This window comes from Humulus lupulus, chromosome 3 (assembly GCF_963169125.1).
Source record: "Humulus lupulus chromosome 3, drHumLupu1.1, whole genome shotgun sequence".
NCBI classification, from domain to species: Eukaryota; Viridiplantae; Streptophyta; class Magnoliopsida; order Rosales; family Cannabaceae; genus Humulus; species Humulus lupulus.
In genome coordinates, this window is record NC_084795.1 from 280,007,329 (window position 1) to 280,023,562 (window position 16,234).

General features: G+C 33.6%; 2 protein-coding genes across 5 annotated transcripts; both read right to left on the reverse strand.

Annotated features, from left to right (window-relative positions):
• Positions 1–518: 518 nt before the first annotated feature.
• LOC133824603 (pentatricopeptide repeat-containing protein At2g27800, mitochondrial-like) lies at positions 519–4,323 on the reverse strand. Of its 4 annotated transcripts, none has more exons than XM_062257538.1 (3): positions 4,124–4,323; positions 1,748–3,337; positions 519–1,055 (listed from the first exon to the last, which is right to left on the reverse strand). In XM_062257538.1, exon 2 carries the CDS (start codon positions 3,064–3,066, stop codon positions 1,753–1,755), a length of 1,314 nt encoding a protein of 437 aa, XP_062113522.1. In that variant the 5' UTR covers positions 3,067–3,337; positions 4,124–4,323; the 3' UTR covers positions 519–1,055; positions 1,748–1,752. The 4 variants fall into 4 exon arrangements, with proteins under 4 accessions (XP_062113522.1, XP_062113524.1, XP_062113523.1 ...); XM_062257540.1 differs by having other exon boundaries at positions 519–1,115; positions 1,748–2,794; positions 4,124–4,320; XM_062257539.1 differs by having other exon boundaries at positions 519–1,115; positions 1,748–2,892; positions 4,124–4,320.
• A 1,741-nt stretch (positions 4,324–6,064) lies between these two features.
• On the reverse strand, positions 6,065–15,258 carry LOC133824605 (1,4-alpha-glucan-branching enzyme 3, chloroplastic/amyloplastic). Its single transcript, XM_062257541.1, has 21 exons — positions 14,839–15,258; positions 14,671–14,742; positions 14,410–14,474; positions 13,198–13,875; positions 12,676–12,848; positions 12,497–12,586; positions 11,612–11,687; positions 11,046–11,153; positions 10,643–10,733; positions 10,418–10,519; positions 10,141–10,243; positions 9,874–10,011; positions 9,675–9,746; positions 9,444–9,548; positions 9,040–9,117; positions 8,862–8,969; positions 8,568–8,648; positions 7,962–8,066; positions 7,742–7,827; positions 7,346–7,400; positions 6,065–6,553 (listed from the first exon to the last, which is right to left on the reverse strand). The coding sequence occupies exons 1-21, from the start codon at positions 15,105–15,107 to the stop codon at positions 6,521–6,523; spliced, it is 2,688 nt and encodes an 895-aa protein (XP_062113525.1). The 5' UTR covers positions 15,108–15,258; the 3' UTR covers positions 6,065–6,520.
• Positions 15,259–16,234: the final 976 nt, after the last annotated feature.

Below are 16,234 nucleotides of genomic sequence, written 5' to 3' on the forward strand. Positions count from 1 at the left end.
ATTTTACTTGAATGTTACCGTTCCAACATATATGGTGAGACACTGTAGTAACAACATAATAAATTTTTTTTACTTTTTGTTATTTATATTAATATTTTATAAATAAAATGACATATATATTTATTTATAGGGACCTTATGTAGTCCCTCCATTCCAAATGAGTGTTAAATCTCTCAAGACAAAAAAAAAGGTCACTGTAGCTTTAGGTCGTTTGTGACGAGGTTACATTTTAGACCCAATTTCGGAACTGGGTGCTACAATGCTATTGTATAAAGAATCATTATTTAATTGGTTTATTATTTTTTGCAATGCAAATATGTATTTTTGAGGGATAAGATTGTAAATTAGCTCTTCTTTTTTGTGGAGAATTGTATCAATTAAAAGGGAGACATGTATAGAGGCACTTAGGGCAGGTGTTTTGTACTGTCGAGATTTAAGCCGTGGATGACATGAATCTTTGACTTAGTTTGTTTTCAAGTACAAGTGTTTTGATATTTTGTTTGATAGAACAAATTAAATATAAAAATGTAACAGCATGCTTAATGATCGAATACGACATTAGGTATTCTTTTCAATTACATTTTGGAGATAATAAGAACGCAACAAGAATTTGAAGATAGAAATTACTGGAATTTATGACGAAGATGAAAGAGTAAACACCATGTTCCTCGAAATTAAATTAGCCACCATAGTGCACCTAAAATGCATTAGGTTTTTTGAGGAAATGTAATCTCGGTGTTGTTCGAAAGTGTTGAACTGTGTGTAGTGAAATTATTGTTTAGTCGTCGTCGATAGGATTCTCTGAATTAGTGTCGTGCTCGGTGTTTCTTCTATAGATTTACAATGGGCACAAAACATACACATTTGAGAAGTTTAAAGAATTCAACATAAATAATTTGTTTGTTTCAGCTCCGACAGTGAGGTATTTGATAAAGCAAGTTTAGAACCATACTCGTTCGAAGTTACTCTCCGATGCTATCCACAAAGTGAGCCAGAACAGAGGACAATACCATGTGCCATAACGATGGAGTTTGGCTGAGCCTAGCACCTTGAATCTGAGATACATACAAGGACTTCACCTTTACAGAAAGAATAAAACTACTGCATTGACCTAACTGCAAGCACACAGCAAATGAGTTTTAGATCCCAACTTCAGGTACAGATTCAATGCTTATTCAAATGAAATAGTAAATTCATGAGTGAATCAGATAGAATTTAAACTTCCAACTAGAGCTGGCATAGTGCATAGAAAAATTCCATTAATAATAAACAAGTAAAGATGGCCAAAATTAAGAGATCTTCAAATAATAGTGAGATCGTATAAAAGAAATCCACATAACAAGAAAGAGGCATTCTAGCTTCTAGCTGCCTTATTATTATTACTTAAAAAAAACAGAAAATTTGGAATTCTGCAAAAAATGAGTGATGGAGTATGGTGTTAGATAAACACCACTGATATTCAGCTTCTAGTGATAAATGATGGTTCAAATGCGCATCAAACAAACGAGAGTAGAATAACAAAATAAAATACAATTACTTTAGTTTGTAGGCCATGTGTTTTAGGCAGATCCATAATGCTGTAATCAATGAAACAAGAATTAAAACTTAAAAGTAAAATGACCACCTGCAAACCAGTACAGACTCTGAACTCATGTCTTGACATAAAGTTATGATATTGGAAATTCTTCCTTAGATAACCATATAAATATGTAGATTGTGACACTAAACTCAATAATTATGACCATACCTGAATTAATTATTGTCAGCTGAATGTCCATAGTCATCTTCAAGCACATGTAGAAGCCTCCTATACAAATGTCCATCCACAAGGTCTTTCTCTTGGAACTGCTTCAACAGCTTCATTGCATCTTCGATCCTGCCACTTCTGCATACCTCATCCAGCACTGTTCTATATGTTATAATATCAGCCGACCTCTGCTGTTCAATCATCTCCCACAGATACTTAATCGCCTCTTCAACATCTCTGCTAAGAGCCAAAGCATTCACAAGTGAGTTGTAAGATTTACCACTAGGAATAAAGCCTTTACTCTTCATTTCATTGCATAACTCTGTAGCATTGTTCGTCCTGCCTTGAGCACATAATCCGTGGATCAGATAATCATAGGTAAACGAGTTTGGAATGCAGTTATAGACTACGCCCATCTGGTGAAATATTCTAAGTGCATCGTTAACATGAAGAGAAAGGACATAACCCTTAACCATGGAATTCAAAGAGAAAATATCAGGTTCGATTCCATCAGTCACCATTTGCCTAAACAGGCCTCTAATGGTGTCCATATACACATGGTTAATGTAAGAATTGTTTCCCCTACTCAAAAATGCCGCAAAAAGAGTATTATAAGTTCTAATTGAAGGCCTACAACCCAAGTTCCTGTTGTTCTTCATGTGCTTATATATATTGATAGCTCTAGTCAACTTCCTAGCTTCTGTGAAAAAATATATAATGGTATTGAAAAGAGCCTCAGTACCCATATGAGAGATAGCAAGCACTAGATTGACAACATCATCCATTTCCTCATACATTTCAGCCGCACCAAGCTTCTTTATGGCAATGTGATAAGTGGAAGCATCATGCTTGAACCTCGGTTGCTGCGAGGCCCAATTGAACAACTCCAAGCACACAAGAGGATCATCTTGCTGAGCCATAACATTGCCCAATTCTTCAGCTGTAAATCTAGGAAGAAGTTGAGACAACGCCCTTTGAAACTGAGCTTCATCGAGAATAGGCTTACTACTAGCTTTCAATCTCTTACTAACTCTCCTCCTATAAGACCTACATATAGGCTTAGTTGAGTAAAAAGAACACAAGGGAAACTGTTCAAATCCACGTTGTAATCCTTTTGAAGCAATTCTGGAACATGGCTTGTGGCCCTTCAGTGCCATGAAAGAAAAGTATCGCAGCTCATTTCCATTAACCAAATTCGAGTTACATGACAATAAAAAAACTCTTTTAAAGTAATACAGATATTGGCCAAATGGGTTTACACAATTGGGCCTATTAACAAGTTTCGAGTTCGATAAACTGAATCTACGAAGAGAAATCATACTAAGACATACATACACAAGCTACTGATTTTATGAATCAAAATTCTCGGCTAAATACGATGTGAGAAAGGAAAAAGGTATAAAACATGTTGCCAGCCTTTTTGTTTTCAGATTGAGGAAAAAGAGTCAATGGAGGGATGAAATGAAGCTCAACTAAGAATGGAAGGAGATGATTCCTTTAGTAAGTTCCGTACAATCACATTCAATTTATGCTGGACCTCGGACCTCAAATCAAGGGAGATAGATAACCAAGTGATTACACCTTAGTTGGCTGTATATAAATGAATAATTTTTATGAGCAGAAGAGAAAGAAAATCAGAGGCACACCAGATCTAAAAGAGGACAACAAAAGCTAATGTGGTCTCATACAGTAGATGGTTTGAATTATTTGATTTATTATAATTTATAATTGTGATTAATTCGAAAGAGAAAAATGACATTCACTCACTTCTTATGAGAACAAAACAAGTTTAGTTTGAAGTCTTAATTAAGTCCGAAATGTGGTTAGATAAGCATCTACTAATGAAGAAAAAAAATACTGTAAAGAAGGAAAAATATTTTCAAATGAGCAATGTTAATGAAGAAATATGGAAAGCCCTGTTTTCCTACATGGCATAAAGAAAATCAGGTTGGAGCACTTTAGTTTTGTGGTCTCTAAAAGCATTATACTTCTCAGGAACAATATCACTTCTTGAAGAGGAAATGAAAGTAACCACAATCAGTCCTGTTTACTATTAATGAAAAAAAGAAACCACAATCCATAATCCAAGAAAATTAAGGAATTGGAACGCAAAATTAATGAGATAAACTCAGTCAATTAAAAAAGGGCCGAGTAGTAATCCAGAAAGATTGTAAGAAATCACAAAAATCATAAAACTTATTCAAAATATTAATATATTCACATACGCATTTTATCAAACAGTTACTAAACAAACATAACAGAAACTATTCACACTTCTAGTAAAAACCATAGAGTCATTCTTAGCTCAAACCCACAAATATATACATATATAATATATAAATACAGAATAATGAGATTGAAAAAAGAGCTAATTACCACAACGGAGTAGATCACATGAGGAGAAGAACAATCGGTGTGCCCAAATTTTGTACTCTCTCAAGGTAAGACAGAGAGAGGAAATAGAGCACAGAGATAAAAAGAGAGAAAACAGAGGAGAAAGTTCAGACCTTTAATTTATTTTTTAAGAAAAGAAAAAAAAAACGTACGAAAATGTTCTTCAGTTTAGACCTAGGGAGTATGTAATAGGGTATGGTAAAGTTCACGAAACTTATATCATGTTCTCACGTGTATTCTTTGTATCAATGGTGTAGATGCATTCTAAAAAGGTCATGATTATCTTAAAATAAGTTTTCTCTGTTTCGATCCAAATTTGTGTTTTGTAAAATAGTTTAAATAAGAGGGTGATTGGTTTATGAGTTGAAAACAAAATATTTGAATTGTTAATTTTATTTGAAAATAATATTTTAACATTTAAAATACTTGAATGGTTTGTAGTTTTGCAATTAAAATAGAGGTGGGTCTCATTTGTTTTAGGCATTTGTAGAAAACAATGTTTTATTGTTTTCTACTTTTACGTGTAAAAAATTATCTCTTTTTCAAAAACTGGTTTTGAGTTTGTTTTAGAAAATCACATACCAATCAAAAAGGGATAATTTGAAAAATACCCAATTTTAAGATTAGTTAACTAAAAATAGCCACTAATAATATTTAGTTGAATATTACCCACTTTTTTAAGCACATTTCCCATATTACTCTTAAAACACTACTAGAAGTCCAATGTAAAAATCTCAATATTTGTCTCTGTCGTGTCATTTACCTCCATCTTTAAATAATATTCCACTATCAGTTCCACTAGACCACTGTATAATGGGTAGAGTCATTAATAGTTTGGGTATTAATCAAAAAGTTTTAAAAGGTGGGTAAAAATTAAAGAGGTTAACTTAAATTGGGTATTAGGTGTAATTTTCACAATCTCAAAAATCATGTGGGCCCATTTATATTATAAGTATTCAAAAACTTAAAATACTATTTGAATTCTAAACCAATCATACCCTAACTCCTAAACTTAATTTTGATAAATAAAAAATTAAATATAACAACATAGTTGTTAGGCAAAATGATTTTGTTTTTTGTTTTAAATTGTTAGTTTGGTGAATTATTAGTAATTTTGGCTCAGAAAACTTTGACTAAAATCGAGTTTAGGGTTCTATTTGAACCATTTTACAAAACAATGAGTCTAAAAAATCATTTATCAAAATATAGGGTACAAACATGTAATTGGACAAAATTTAGGGTCAAAAAAAGTATAAACCTTAAAATAAATTAGATTTTTTTAAATAAATAAATAAATTATTTTTATAATATTTGAAAACTTAAAAAAAATGATTACATCAATTAAGTGCACTTATATGGTTGACATGTATAAAGATTGTTATTTTTATGTAAAAAAAAAACTCTATTATCTTTGGGTATCCTTTCTTGATGGGTTGGGTAGGATGTGTAGGGTATTATTTGATAAATTAAGATTTAGAGTAGAGTGAGAGTACGGAAAATATATACTCGATGCGAATATAGGTAATATATCTGTAAAGTCTCAATTTTCCTAATAAGACAAAGTGCTTTAATTGGGGTCAGGAGGGCAATAATTGAATTAACTGTGTGATTATATGCATGACTATGTGAATTATATAATAATATAACTATGTTTGCATATTTAGGTGTATTAAGCATGCATGTGGACATGTTTCTTATTAGAATGACATTTTCGTAATTTTAACCCGTTGATGGCATAAAAATTGAGTCTATGATACTATTTTGATCCATTTTGTAAATCACGAGGTCTGAATTGTCATTTAATAAAACATAAGAAAACATAAGGACCGATCGCGCATTTTGAAAAAACACAAGGGCCAAAACTTCTTTTTTTTGTATTTTGTATTTTTTGCTTATACATGAAAGTTAGATATGGAAAGAGTGGAAAATAAAAATCAGTGATTGATCAAGTGAGTGAATATGGTGTTGGGGAATTCAGAGATTTACATTGAATGATTTAAGAACAAAATATAACACTCTTAGTTTATCCAAAATTATTGTGATCCTATTTTCCTAAATAACAAAAGAGCCAAACAAGCCTAATATTGAAGTATACTAAGAATTGTTGGTGTCTAGCCTCTGGTGGTGGTGTAACTAAAAAGCTCCAATACAAACCATCTGAAGGAGACTAACTCTTGATGTAGAAGAACAAAACCCATCTTTTTCAATTTTCACCTTGGAGAACATTGGTTAACTGCACCTCTACTAGTAGACTCCTCTTGATAATTACATTTTCCCAAAACCCATTTAAGCCAAATGCTCTGGAATTAAACGAATTCCGGGTTCTAGCTTTCGGTCATGGAGTACTGAGTTAAATCAAGTCTTGGACTCCAACATGGCTCATATTCTTAAAATACGAGTTAATTTATAAACCTGCCACAAAAAGTAGATAATACACAATAAATAACCATGCAAAGTCATGTAAGTTGTCAAGAAGCATGGTGAGCAAAGAATGAGAGGCATAGATAGATAAACTGGAAAAGCAAGCAAACAATGTCAATTGAGTGCAATATGCCAAATAGCTTATGTGTATTCCTAATCCATGCATGTATTTGTGGAAAATCACTTCATTCAAATAATATCATGAGAAAGGAAAAGAAGTAATACAAAGTAGCTTACACTGCAAAACAATCTTATGCTGCCAGTTAGAATGTGGAAAGTGAACTAAAAGTAGAATGAGGTGCATGGTAAAACACATGGAGTTTCATCTCAAAACCAATTGGTGATGAGTGGAATAACACATGCTCTTATGTATTGTTAAATGTAACCACACACTTTACATGTGAGATATTTTTCTCTAACATTCCCCTCAAGATGGTGGCTATTTATGCTCACCAATCTTGGACAACTCGATCACAAGTGACTATTTGACTTTTTTTGGACCGATTTTGGATTTGGATCGGATATATACTCGTTAGAGTTTTCTGTTGGCTCTTGATACCAAGTTAGAATGTGGAAAGTGGTCTAGAAGTAGAATGAGGTGCATGGTAAGAAGCATGGGTTCCATCTCAAAACTAATTGATGATGAGTGGAGTAACACATGCTCTTATGTATTGTTGAATGTTCCCACACACTTTCGACATGGGATATTTTTCTCTAACACTACCCAACAACATTAACGGGACACTGATAAAACAAAATTAACATAGACAGTGGAAAGCCAACCTGTGCAGTCCTACTAGGCAGAGGCACATCCAAGCAATTTCTGAGGCCATCCACCCTGCAAGACGGTGTTTCCAGATCAGCATATAGGAGATAGAAAATCTAAATAAAACTCCACTGCATGCTTGGCAAAATAGCTTTTATTTTTTTAATCACTTTGCACAATAGCCTCTTTCACTATAATTTTCAACAAAATGGTTTTTCCAGTCACAATCGACACCCTCTATCACACTCGACACCTTATCAAAATACTTGGCACCCTGTTTGAAAACCATTTCGTAAAGAATTATCAAAAGAATGTGCAAAGTGACATGAAGGAAAGATAAAGTTACACCAATTACTATAAATATATACTTATATTGGGAAAGGACATAAAGATTGAAGAAAGTCCATGGTTACTTTTTGCTCATAGTTGTCCTAAGATATTGGTAGTCCTTTACAAGTCCTTGACCTCCATAATTTATTTCATCTGTATTTAGAATAAGCTGTGACCAGAAAACATCATATAAGATTCACTTCATCAATAAGTTTGAATAGTATGCATCATAAAAATATGATTGGAAAAAAAAAAGAAGAAAGAAGATAGGAAGCTAATAAAGTTTTCCTTGCTAAGACTTACTTGATATTCTCCAGCTTCTTCTACACCAACTCTGTATCCTTCATATGAATCTGATGGATGAAAGTTAAATAGGAATAGAAGTGGACCTCTCATGTAAGCTATTACCTGTAAGACAAACAAATAGCTTTGTCACTTTAAGGAAAAACTTCTGAATACATTACTATTGCACTAATAGGAAGGATATGGTTGTGTCAAGCACTCTTTAAGATAATATAATATATATATATATAAATATCTGTGTGTGTGGATTTATTTGTGTTCATGTTAAAAAACAGTAAGATGAATCTCCCTAACAGACCAAAAAAAAACATAAGATTGACAGAGATGTATTATTGTCCATGAGTAATGCTTGAAAGGGATTGACTCAAAAAAAAAAATGCAAAGTACATAAACTGATTGTCTGAAAAGATGTTTGTTATGTTTATGTAGGTTGTCAACTTTTTCAAGGCATCCTTAATCGAGTTTGGGACCAGCAGACCGAAAGATTCACATGAATAATCAAAGGGGATAGAATAAAGAAGCCATTGAATTGCAGTCATATTGATATACCAAAATATAATAGAGAAAATTTACTATTGAAAAAAAAATGAGAGTTTCCATAATTACCATGGTAGTATCATTCACATGGTGAATGCTAGGTAAAGCTCTGGATAGTACTCGTTCTTTTTCATCCAACTCCATCAAGGCCTAGGAAAGAAAAACACATTTGTTACCAAGGTTTTATTCTTTGTCCATTAATGGAGAGAAGACTCTGTAAAGTTTAAACAGAAAAATGAAGCCTCTGGAAATGACAACTCCAACAAAACATGTTACTATAGACCCAAGTGTGAATGTAAAAGTTTGATGTTAGCAAAACTGCCTTTATTGGGGACATTTAACAGAGTAAGTAAAAAATGACACCTTATCGAAGATAAATAAGTTGTGATGAATTCCTTTGGCTAAAAGATCCCACTGACGGTTAGCTAGCGAATATGAGAAATTGTTGCTTGGCATTGGGAATTCGATCCTCTGTACAAAAAATTATCATCAGTAGCATGAACTAAAATTTTCAAGGATCTAGCTAGGAAAGCAACCTCACCTCGGGATGCCCAAATTCATTGCCCATGAAATTAAGGTATGCACGGCCACCTATTGTAAATGTAATCAGTCTGATCATCTGCCTCAAAATAAAAAGCAGCTATAAGTTGAAAAGAGAAATAAAATGATCATAGAAAAGCATACAATTACCAAACCACTTATAAAATGCAATTTTTGGTTCACTAAGATACACATGTACATTGAATTATCCTTGTACAGTTAATCCAGTGACATAGATCAAATTTCAGAGAAGATCTTTCTCGATAACTCAACATCTAAAGGTTAATGCTTTTAATTACATAACATTACTGATTTAACCTAGTTGAAGCATCCTATATGACTGATCTGCATAATAAATGGAGAAAGCTTACAAAGTGATTTTTGATAGTGAGAAATAAATTGCACCTTAAGTAAGGAACACCCTCTATGCAATGGTTCTTTTGCAACGCCAGACTCACTTGTTATTGTACTGAGTAATATCTCTGCAAACGATTGCCCTCCAGATATCGACTAACGTTGAAGATTGAGAGACAAGACATAATGAAAATATTCTAATAAGAACAAATAAAAAAATCTTATGAAATTGATGTTATTTCAATACCAGCTGTGGAAGATGTGACTACAAGCAGATGTTACCTGGTTATGATTTTCAGCATACACAAGCATCTTATTGGCACATTGTACATTACCCATTAATGTGCTGACAATCTGACCAAATTAGTTCAAAAATCAGTGCACAGTAAATCAAGACAACAGAAACATGCTCTAAATTAACAAGGAAATTTCATTAAACTAGTTGATGATAAGATGATTTATGTCGATTATAATATACAACCTTACTCATGCTCCATTCATGCTCAGGAACATTCTGAAGAAAAGATGACCACATTTCTGGCACAGAAAGATTGACATAATAATCAAATCCTAACCCACCTTGAGATGTTGGTTCACATAGTCCAGGGTAATAGGTTGCCTGAAAATCAAATTTAAAATAAAAAATATCTAAGTAGTCAAATAAAAAAGATAAAAGAAAGCATAAAGCTCAATACTATACTTTAAGAAGATAGCACAAGGAGGAAATAAAAAAGATCAAACTACTTACATCTTCAGCAATTGTTATTATATTCGGGTGGAGAATGTGCAGAATCTCATTCGCCAAAATGAGATATAAAAGAGCATCCTTGTCAACATATTGATTGCAGTACCTGCAATAAGATGTGATTAAATTCCGACAATATCTTGCTAGCCATTACTGCATGTTTGATGTAAAACATTCACAGTTTTTTAAATTAAAGAAGAATTATCTAGTTGATTATGATATTTATATTTCAATCTCATTTAAAACTTATTGCTATAAGAATATGAAGGAAATGCCTTACTCCTCCAAGTCCCCGGTAAACGAAGCAAAACCATTATGAGTATACATCATTGAAGCAAGTGAATGGAACTGGAAACCATCGATTTGATACTCCACAGCCCACCTGCATAAAATCCCATTTGAAAAACAAATACAGAGGGATAGAGGATAGATTAAGAAAGACAACACCAATGAAACTCAGTAATTTTGAAGCTAGAGATTTCACCAATTCAAATTTTAAATTTACCAGTTCAAATTTGAGAGAAGGTAATGTAGAACATCGAGGTCTTCATATTTGAACATCCGTGTACCCCAGTATTTGTGATGCCCTCTTTTGCCTAGTCAAGAAGAAAAAAGTTGGAAACATAAAATGATCTTATTCAAAAAATAGGTCCAATCATCAATTCATGGCACAACACTAATGATGAAAGAACAAGTTGGTCATTCATGTTTTGAAAGGTAGCCCAAAGATCAAACAACAGATCTTAGTAGGAATCAGCTTAAAAATTTGCATTGTTAAAACAAATACACAAGACATGTCATAAACAGGGTTATTAAATAACTAGGAAAGAGAGCAACCAAGTTTAGAGTGAAAACTATTGTACAATTTGTAAGTTGAAGTCAAGAAAAAAAATAGTATTAACAGATACCAGTATGAAAATAGCAGTCATTTGATCCATCAAAGAGAGACAGCCCAACCATCTCATCTGCAGCCGAGTAGGAATGGACAATGTCTAAGAAAACCAGCAGTCCAAGTCCTGTAAAATTAGTGAGGCAGTTAACAGTCTATAAGTTTAATGACCAGAAAAAATAAACAGCTGGGAAGAAAAGTGTGTTGAACGCATAAACTGATGCCCACTGGGGTATGGCAAATAAGCACTCTCATCAATACGCGTATAACAATTATATTTCTTCCGTATAAGAATTAACAGATAACTCAATATGATAACCAAAAACTCTTTACGCATTCTTAAACCTATAAATGAAAAGAAATAAAACCAAGCATGTACAAATTCCTGATCAGCAACTTAGAAAATATTACTGCCTGACTTGCAATTTCCATCTATCAGTAGCTAGCAAAGTGATATGTGAGGCAATGGAAAGGAAATGTTTTAATAATTATTATAAGACAAGAACACTAGGCTACTTCCAAAGAATTGATGAAAATATTAGGATTCGAGAATTAAAGTAATGACATCAAATGAAGAAAGATAACCATGTGCTTCATCAACCAACCGCTTGAAGTCATCAGGAGTTCCAAATCGGCTGCTAACAGCATATAAATTTGTGACCTGCATTTCATGAAGACGTTTAAATTAACTGAAAGCATAAAGTAAATTGCAGCTGGTGGAATTTTTTACAGTTAAAAATAAATAAATAAAGAAGAAATGAACTTTTTTTTTGACAAATAAGAAGAAAATATGAAAAATAGAAAATGAGCCAGCCATTGAACTCTATCTACAACGAAATGAAATACATTATGTTAGACCAGCTGTTCTTCGAACATATTCCAAGCACAATAGAAGTTTTAATTAGTGGCTGACCCGGATTAGTAATTTATGTCCAAGTCAGCAAGTTTAATTGGGTGAAGGGCGGAGTGTTTAAGTGGTTATCCTAGTCTCAGCTAAGCAATTATTCTAGTCAGCCTAGTTGTATTATAAATAGAACCTAAGTCAGTAGAAAGTTTTGTTGATTATTGCCGTAATTGTTGAGAGTTATTTTCTGTGGAGATATTCCAAGGTCTCGAATTCATTGGACAACCTTGTAACTTTGGTTCTGTTTATCAATAAAGATTCACTCAAAGCATTCAATCAGCTTGTGTGTATCACATTAAAACAGCAATTGATAAACCTTTTATTAGTAATACTGTAGTTCAATGAACTTACCTTGTTTTCCACATAATTTTTACATCAAAGACAACAACTATGCCAATCATATTTCAACGCGAAATATATCACCCTCTTCTAGTTTTTGATTTCAAGTTTTTATGTCACAACTTACTAACACTAAGGAATATATGCAGCTGAGTAAACTTTACACAAATAATTCCATTCCAACATTACTTCAGACAAATAAAGGATGAAAAGAATGATAGGCTCACTCGATAGCCAACACTGAAATAATCTTTGTGCTCAATAATTCCAATCAACTTGATTGAGTTGTAGCCTGCTTCCTTTACATGAGGAAGGACCTGAACCAAATTTAAAAAACAAACTTAAGAATAATAAGCATGTTACAATATAGGGCTATACAACAGTACACCAACAATTAAAACATTACCTTCTCTCTAAAATCACTGAAAGAAGATATTTTTGGCTCTGATCCACTTATCCCAACATGACATTCATATATACGCAACGACTTTGGTTTTTTTGGTCGTGTGTTTCTCCACTTGTATACATCTTCTGGCGGTGGTTCCCAGTGTATTGCATAAGCTTGTTTTCCTTCCGCCTCTACATGTAATTAATTGCATTCATACGAAGAAATTTTAGTGCAACATGCCATAGTCGTTACGTTAAATACAAGGAATACAACTGCAGATTATGTTGAGAGATTACAGAAAAGAAAAGCATATGTTTGCCAAAGACACTTCCATGGGAACCTATATATATTGTTAAATGGGGAGAAGAGAAATGGAGTCACAGCCAAAGTTGTCATTGACGCCGTGTAGGCTCTCAAAGTTGTATTTCATATCCGCAGTTGTAATGAGTAATATCCATAGTAATATGAAAAATATTAACCCCCAAAAATTGTACTGGTGATTAAGAAAATAATTTCCAGGAAACATGAATGTAAACTTACCTGGTTGAACATAAGTAGCCCAAGCAGGAACTCTTTCCAATGGCCCATTAGGAGTGTTGAAATAGACCCTGTATTTGCTTCCATGAGGTATACTGGGAGCATACTTTTTCAACCAAGCTTTCCTTCCTTTACGTGTCTCAAACCAGTATGCCAGAGGAGGCTCCTTTGCTTTAAATCTCTCATGCGATTCAGGATCACCCACGACATTTAAAATATCATATTCCTTCCCTTTGTCAATTACATCATAAGAAGGTAAGTTACTTGGTGGATCATCCTTATGCTCTTCTTTCCATGCTTTATATCTTGTCTCTGCATCGGGTATTTCTCCTAATTCTTCTAAGGTTTGAGGTCCATTAGGACCAAAAATTTGCTCATATAACTTTGCTGGTACCTCAAAACGGTGGTTTACAAACCGATCCTCGCCAGGTTCCCAATACTCATCATTTGCTTTCTTAAATAGTTCTTCTATTGTAACACCACTATCACCTTTATCATAGTCATCTACATAGTTATACATCTGGAAATACAGTTCATCTGGTTTTTCTCCCTCTCGTAATTTATCTTCCACAACGATGAACCAGTATCCATAATCATCATGCCCGAGATGACCCTCTCTTGCACAATTTTCTGTTGGTGACCACTCATTGAAGTCACCGATCAGCGCACAGTAACGAGCTCCTGTGTTCAACATGCTCTATTTACATATGTGATCTGATGAATGGAAATTTCAGACATGAAGGTGTTTTCTATGAAAAAAAAGAAGACAAATGACCATTTGAGACCTGCTCTATTTACCTATGTGATCTAGTGGGCGGAGAAGTAAGATATGATAGTAGTTTTCGAAGAAACATTATGAAAAAAATCAAGTTGGAGAAGAGACTGAAAAACGAAGTAAGAAACTATACAACACATTGAATAGTTGTGTGGATATTAACCCACTTATAAGACCATGGATTACTCCTCTCTTTCCCAATTAGTTTTTCTATCCTATGTAACATTCTATTACTTTATTCTCTAAACCTTCATCCAACTATCTCAAACTTATGTTCTTCAACATATCTCATATTATTACAAGTGTGAAAATCCAAGTTCCGAACATAAATATAAGCAGACTAATAAAATTGAAATCAAATTGTATTCCTTTCTACAAGCTCAACTATCTCAAAATCATATTTTACCAGCAAAAGAGAAAAATCACAAGTAATGTCAAACCTGGAGCCCAATCCATATAATCCACTCGACGCTCCGGGTGGCGATGGATACCCAATATTTCAAACCTGGAGAAGATAAAAACTCAAAGAAAATTCATTCAAAGAAGAGCATACACTATAGCAAACATCTCAAAATCAAACCTCTAACTATGAAATTTCAGAAACTATTCAACACCATGAACTTATAACAGTAACTCAAAAACAATTTCTGCCAACTGAATTGCTTTATAAGAATTAGCATTTTGAAGTACTACTAACTAACCCAGAAAACATATCTCTGAAATTAACATGACGCTTTAAGATTTCATCTTTGAGGTCTTTCAACGCTTTGTGTCTGAAAAAGAAAATAAAAACAAAGAGCCAGAACAACATGTAAGACATAATCAAACACTTGAAAGCCAAAACAAAACAAAACCAGCCCAGCACCTACCTTTCTCGGAGGAATTGAGAAAACTGTTTATGGGAAATGCTGTGCTTGGTGAGGAACCCAACTGGGTCAATTCCCTTAGCGGCATCAGAATCAGTTTTCTTGTTCCTCCTCGTACGTTGTCGTCTCTCTTCTTGATGCTCTGAGGCTGAGCACACAAGCTTCATTTTCTTTGGGAAAGAGATTCTTTTGGGTCCATTTGGGCATTGGAAGATGAAAGGAGAGCTTCTCGGATACAGAGAAAGCTTTGGAGTGAATGAAAGCGAAGTCATGGAGTTGTTGAAGTGGAAGAGTGTGGTTTCAACAAAAATGGTGGACTTGAATCAAGAGCGATGGCAATGGTAGTTGACATAATATGTGTACAATTGTACATATGTATGCATAGCTTGAGAAGAAGGCAGTGCAGGGTTTAAGGATTTTCTTTTTTCTTTAAGATAAGATAGAGGTTTTTGAGTTGACTCGGGCATACTCGGAGACATAACTCGGTGTTACTTTCCACGTGTCAAAACGTGGCTAAGTAAATGTTTAGAAAAATCAAATTACTTGCATGCCTCCCTAGAGCATCAACGGTGCAAAGCCATTTTTTTGTTGCCAAAAGTACATAAATTATATTAAAATATTATTAATTTTTTAAAAGCAGAATGGGCAACGTTGCCCTGGAGTGGCTACATCTCTGGCCACAATATATACAAGTCTCACTTGGTAATGTCATGTTGGCATTTTATCTGACATATATGGTGAAGCCACTTCTGTGACTACCACCGTTGTAGATGCTCTTAGTACAATGCTAGCACGCCGAAAAAAATAAAATATTAATATTTTTGTATTGTCTTTCCTCTACCTAATCAAAAATAATTATATTACAATAAAAAACAAAATGATAACGTTGCCAACTTTTGGCAACTTTCTCAGCAATAATCTAATATAGGGACCCACATTCTGACTTGGGACCCACAAATGGCTATGGCAACCCTCTAAATATTAGCATTGGAGTTGCTCTTATACATTTCTTAGGCTTCGGTTGGTTATGCTTTTAAAAGTCATTTTTGGGTTTTAAAGTTAAAGGCACTTTAAGCACTTGGTTGGATTTTCAGTGGTGTTTGTTTTGACTAGTTGAGTAACCTTGGAAAGTGTAAAGGGGCTTAAGATGAAGGTAATATTAAACTCAAGTGTATAAAATTGTTCACTTTACTCTTAAAATACACGTGGGGCCCACAAAAATTATTAACTTTACCCCTTAAAAATTTGAACAAAACATAATAAGTGTTTTAAATTCTCATTAAAACATTCATTTTACCTCATACCAAACACCCCTAAGGGAAAACTAATCTTTGTAGCCTCTTGAGAAATAAGTTTTGAGAAGCTGGAATCTAAAAGTATAAGCTTAGTCAAACAAGTC

Excerpts from the sequence above, each read along its gene's own strand:
- LOC133824603 (XM_062257538.1), bottom strand. The coding sequence starts at position 3,066 with ATGATTTCTCTTCGTAGATTCAGTTTATCGAACTCGAAACTTGTTAAT.
- LOC133824605 (XM_062257541.1), bottom strand. The coding sequence starts at position 15,107 with ATGACTTCGCTTTCATTCACTCCAAAGCTTTCTCTGTATCCGAGAAGC. Across the intron at positions 10,244-10,417 it reads TTTACCGGGGACTTGGAGGA|GTACTGCAATCAATATGTTG; the intron begins GTAAGGCATTTC and ends ATCTTATTGCAG. Across the intron at positions 10,012-10,140 it reads TAATAACAATTGCTGAAGAT|GCAACCTATTACCCTGGACT; the intron begins GTAAGTAGTTTG and ends TTTGATTTTCAG.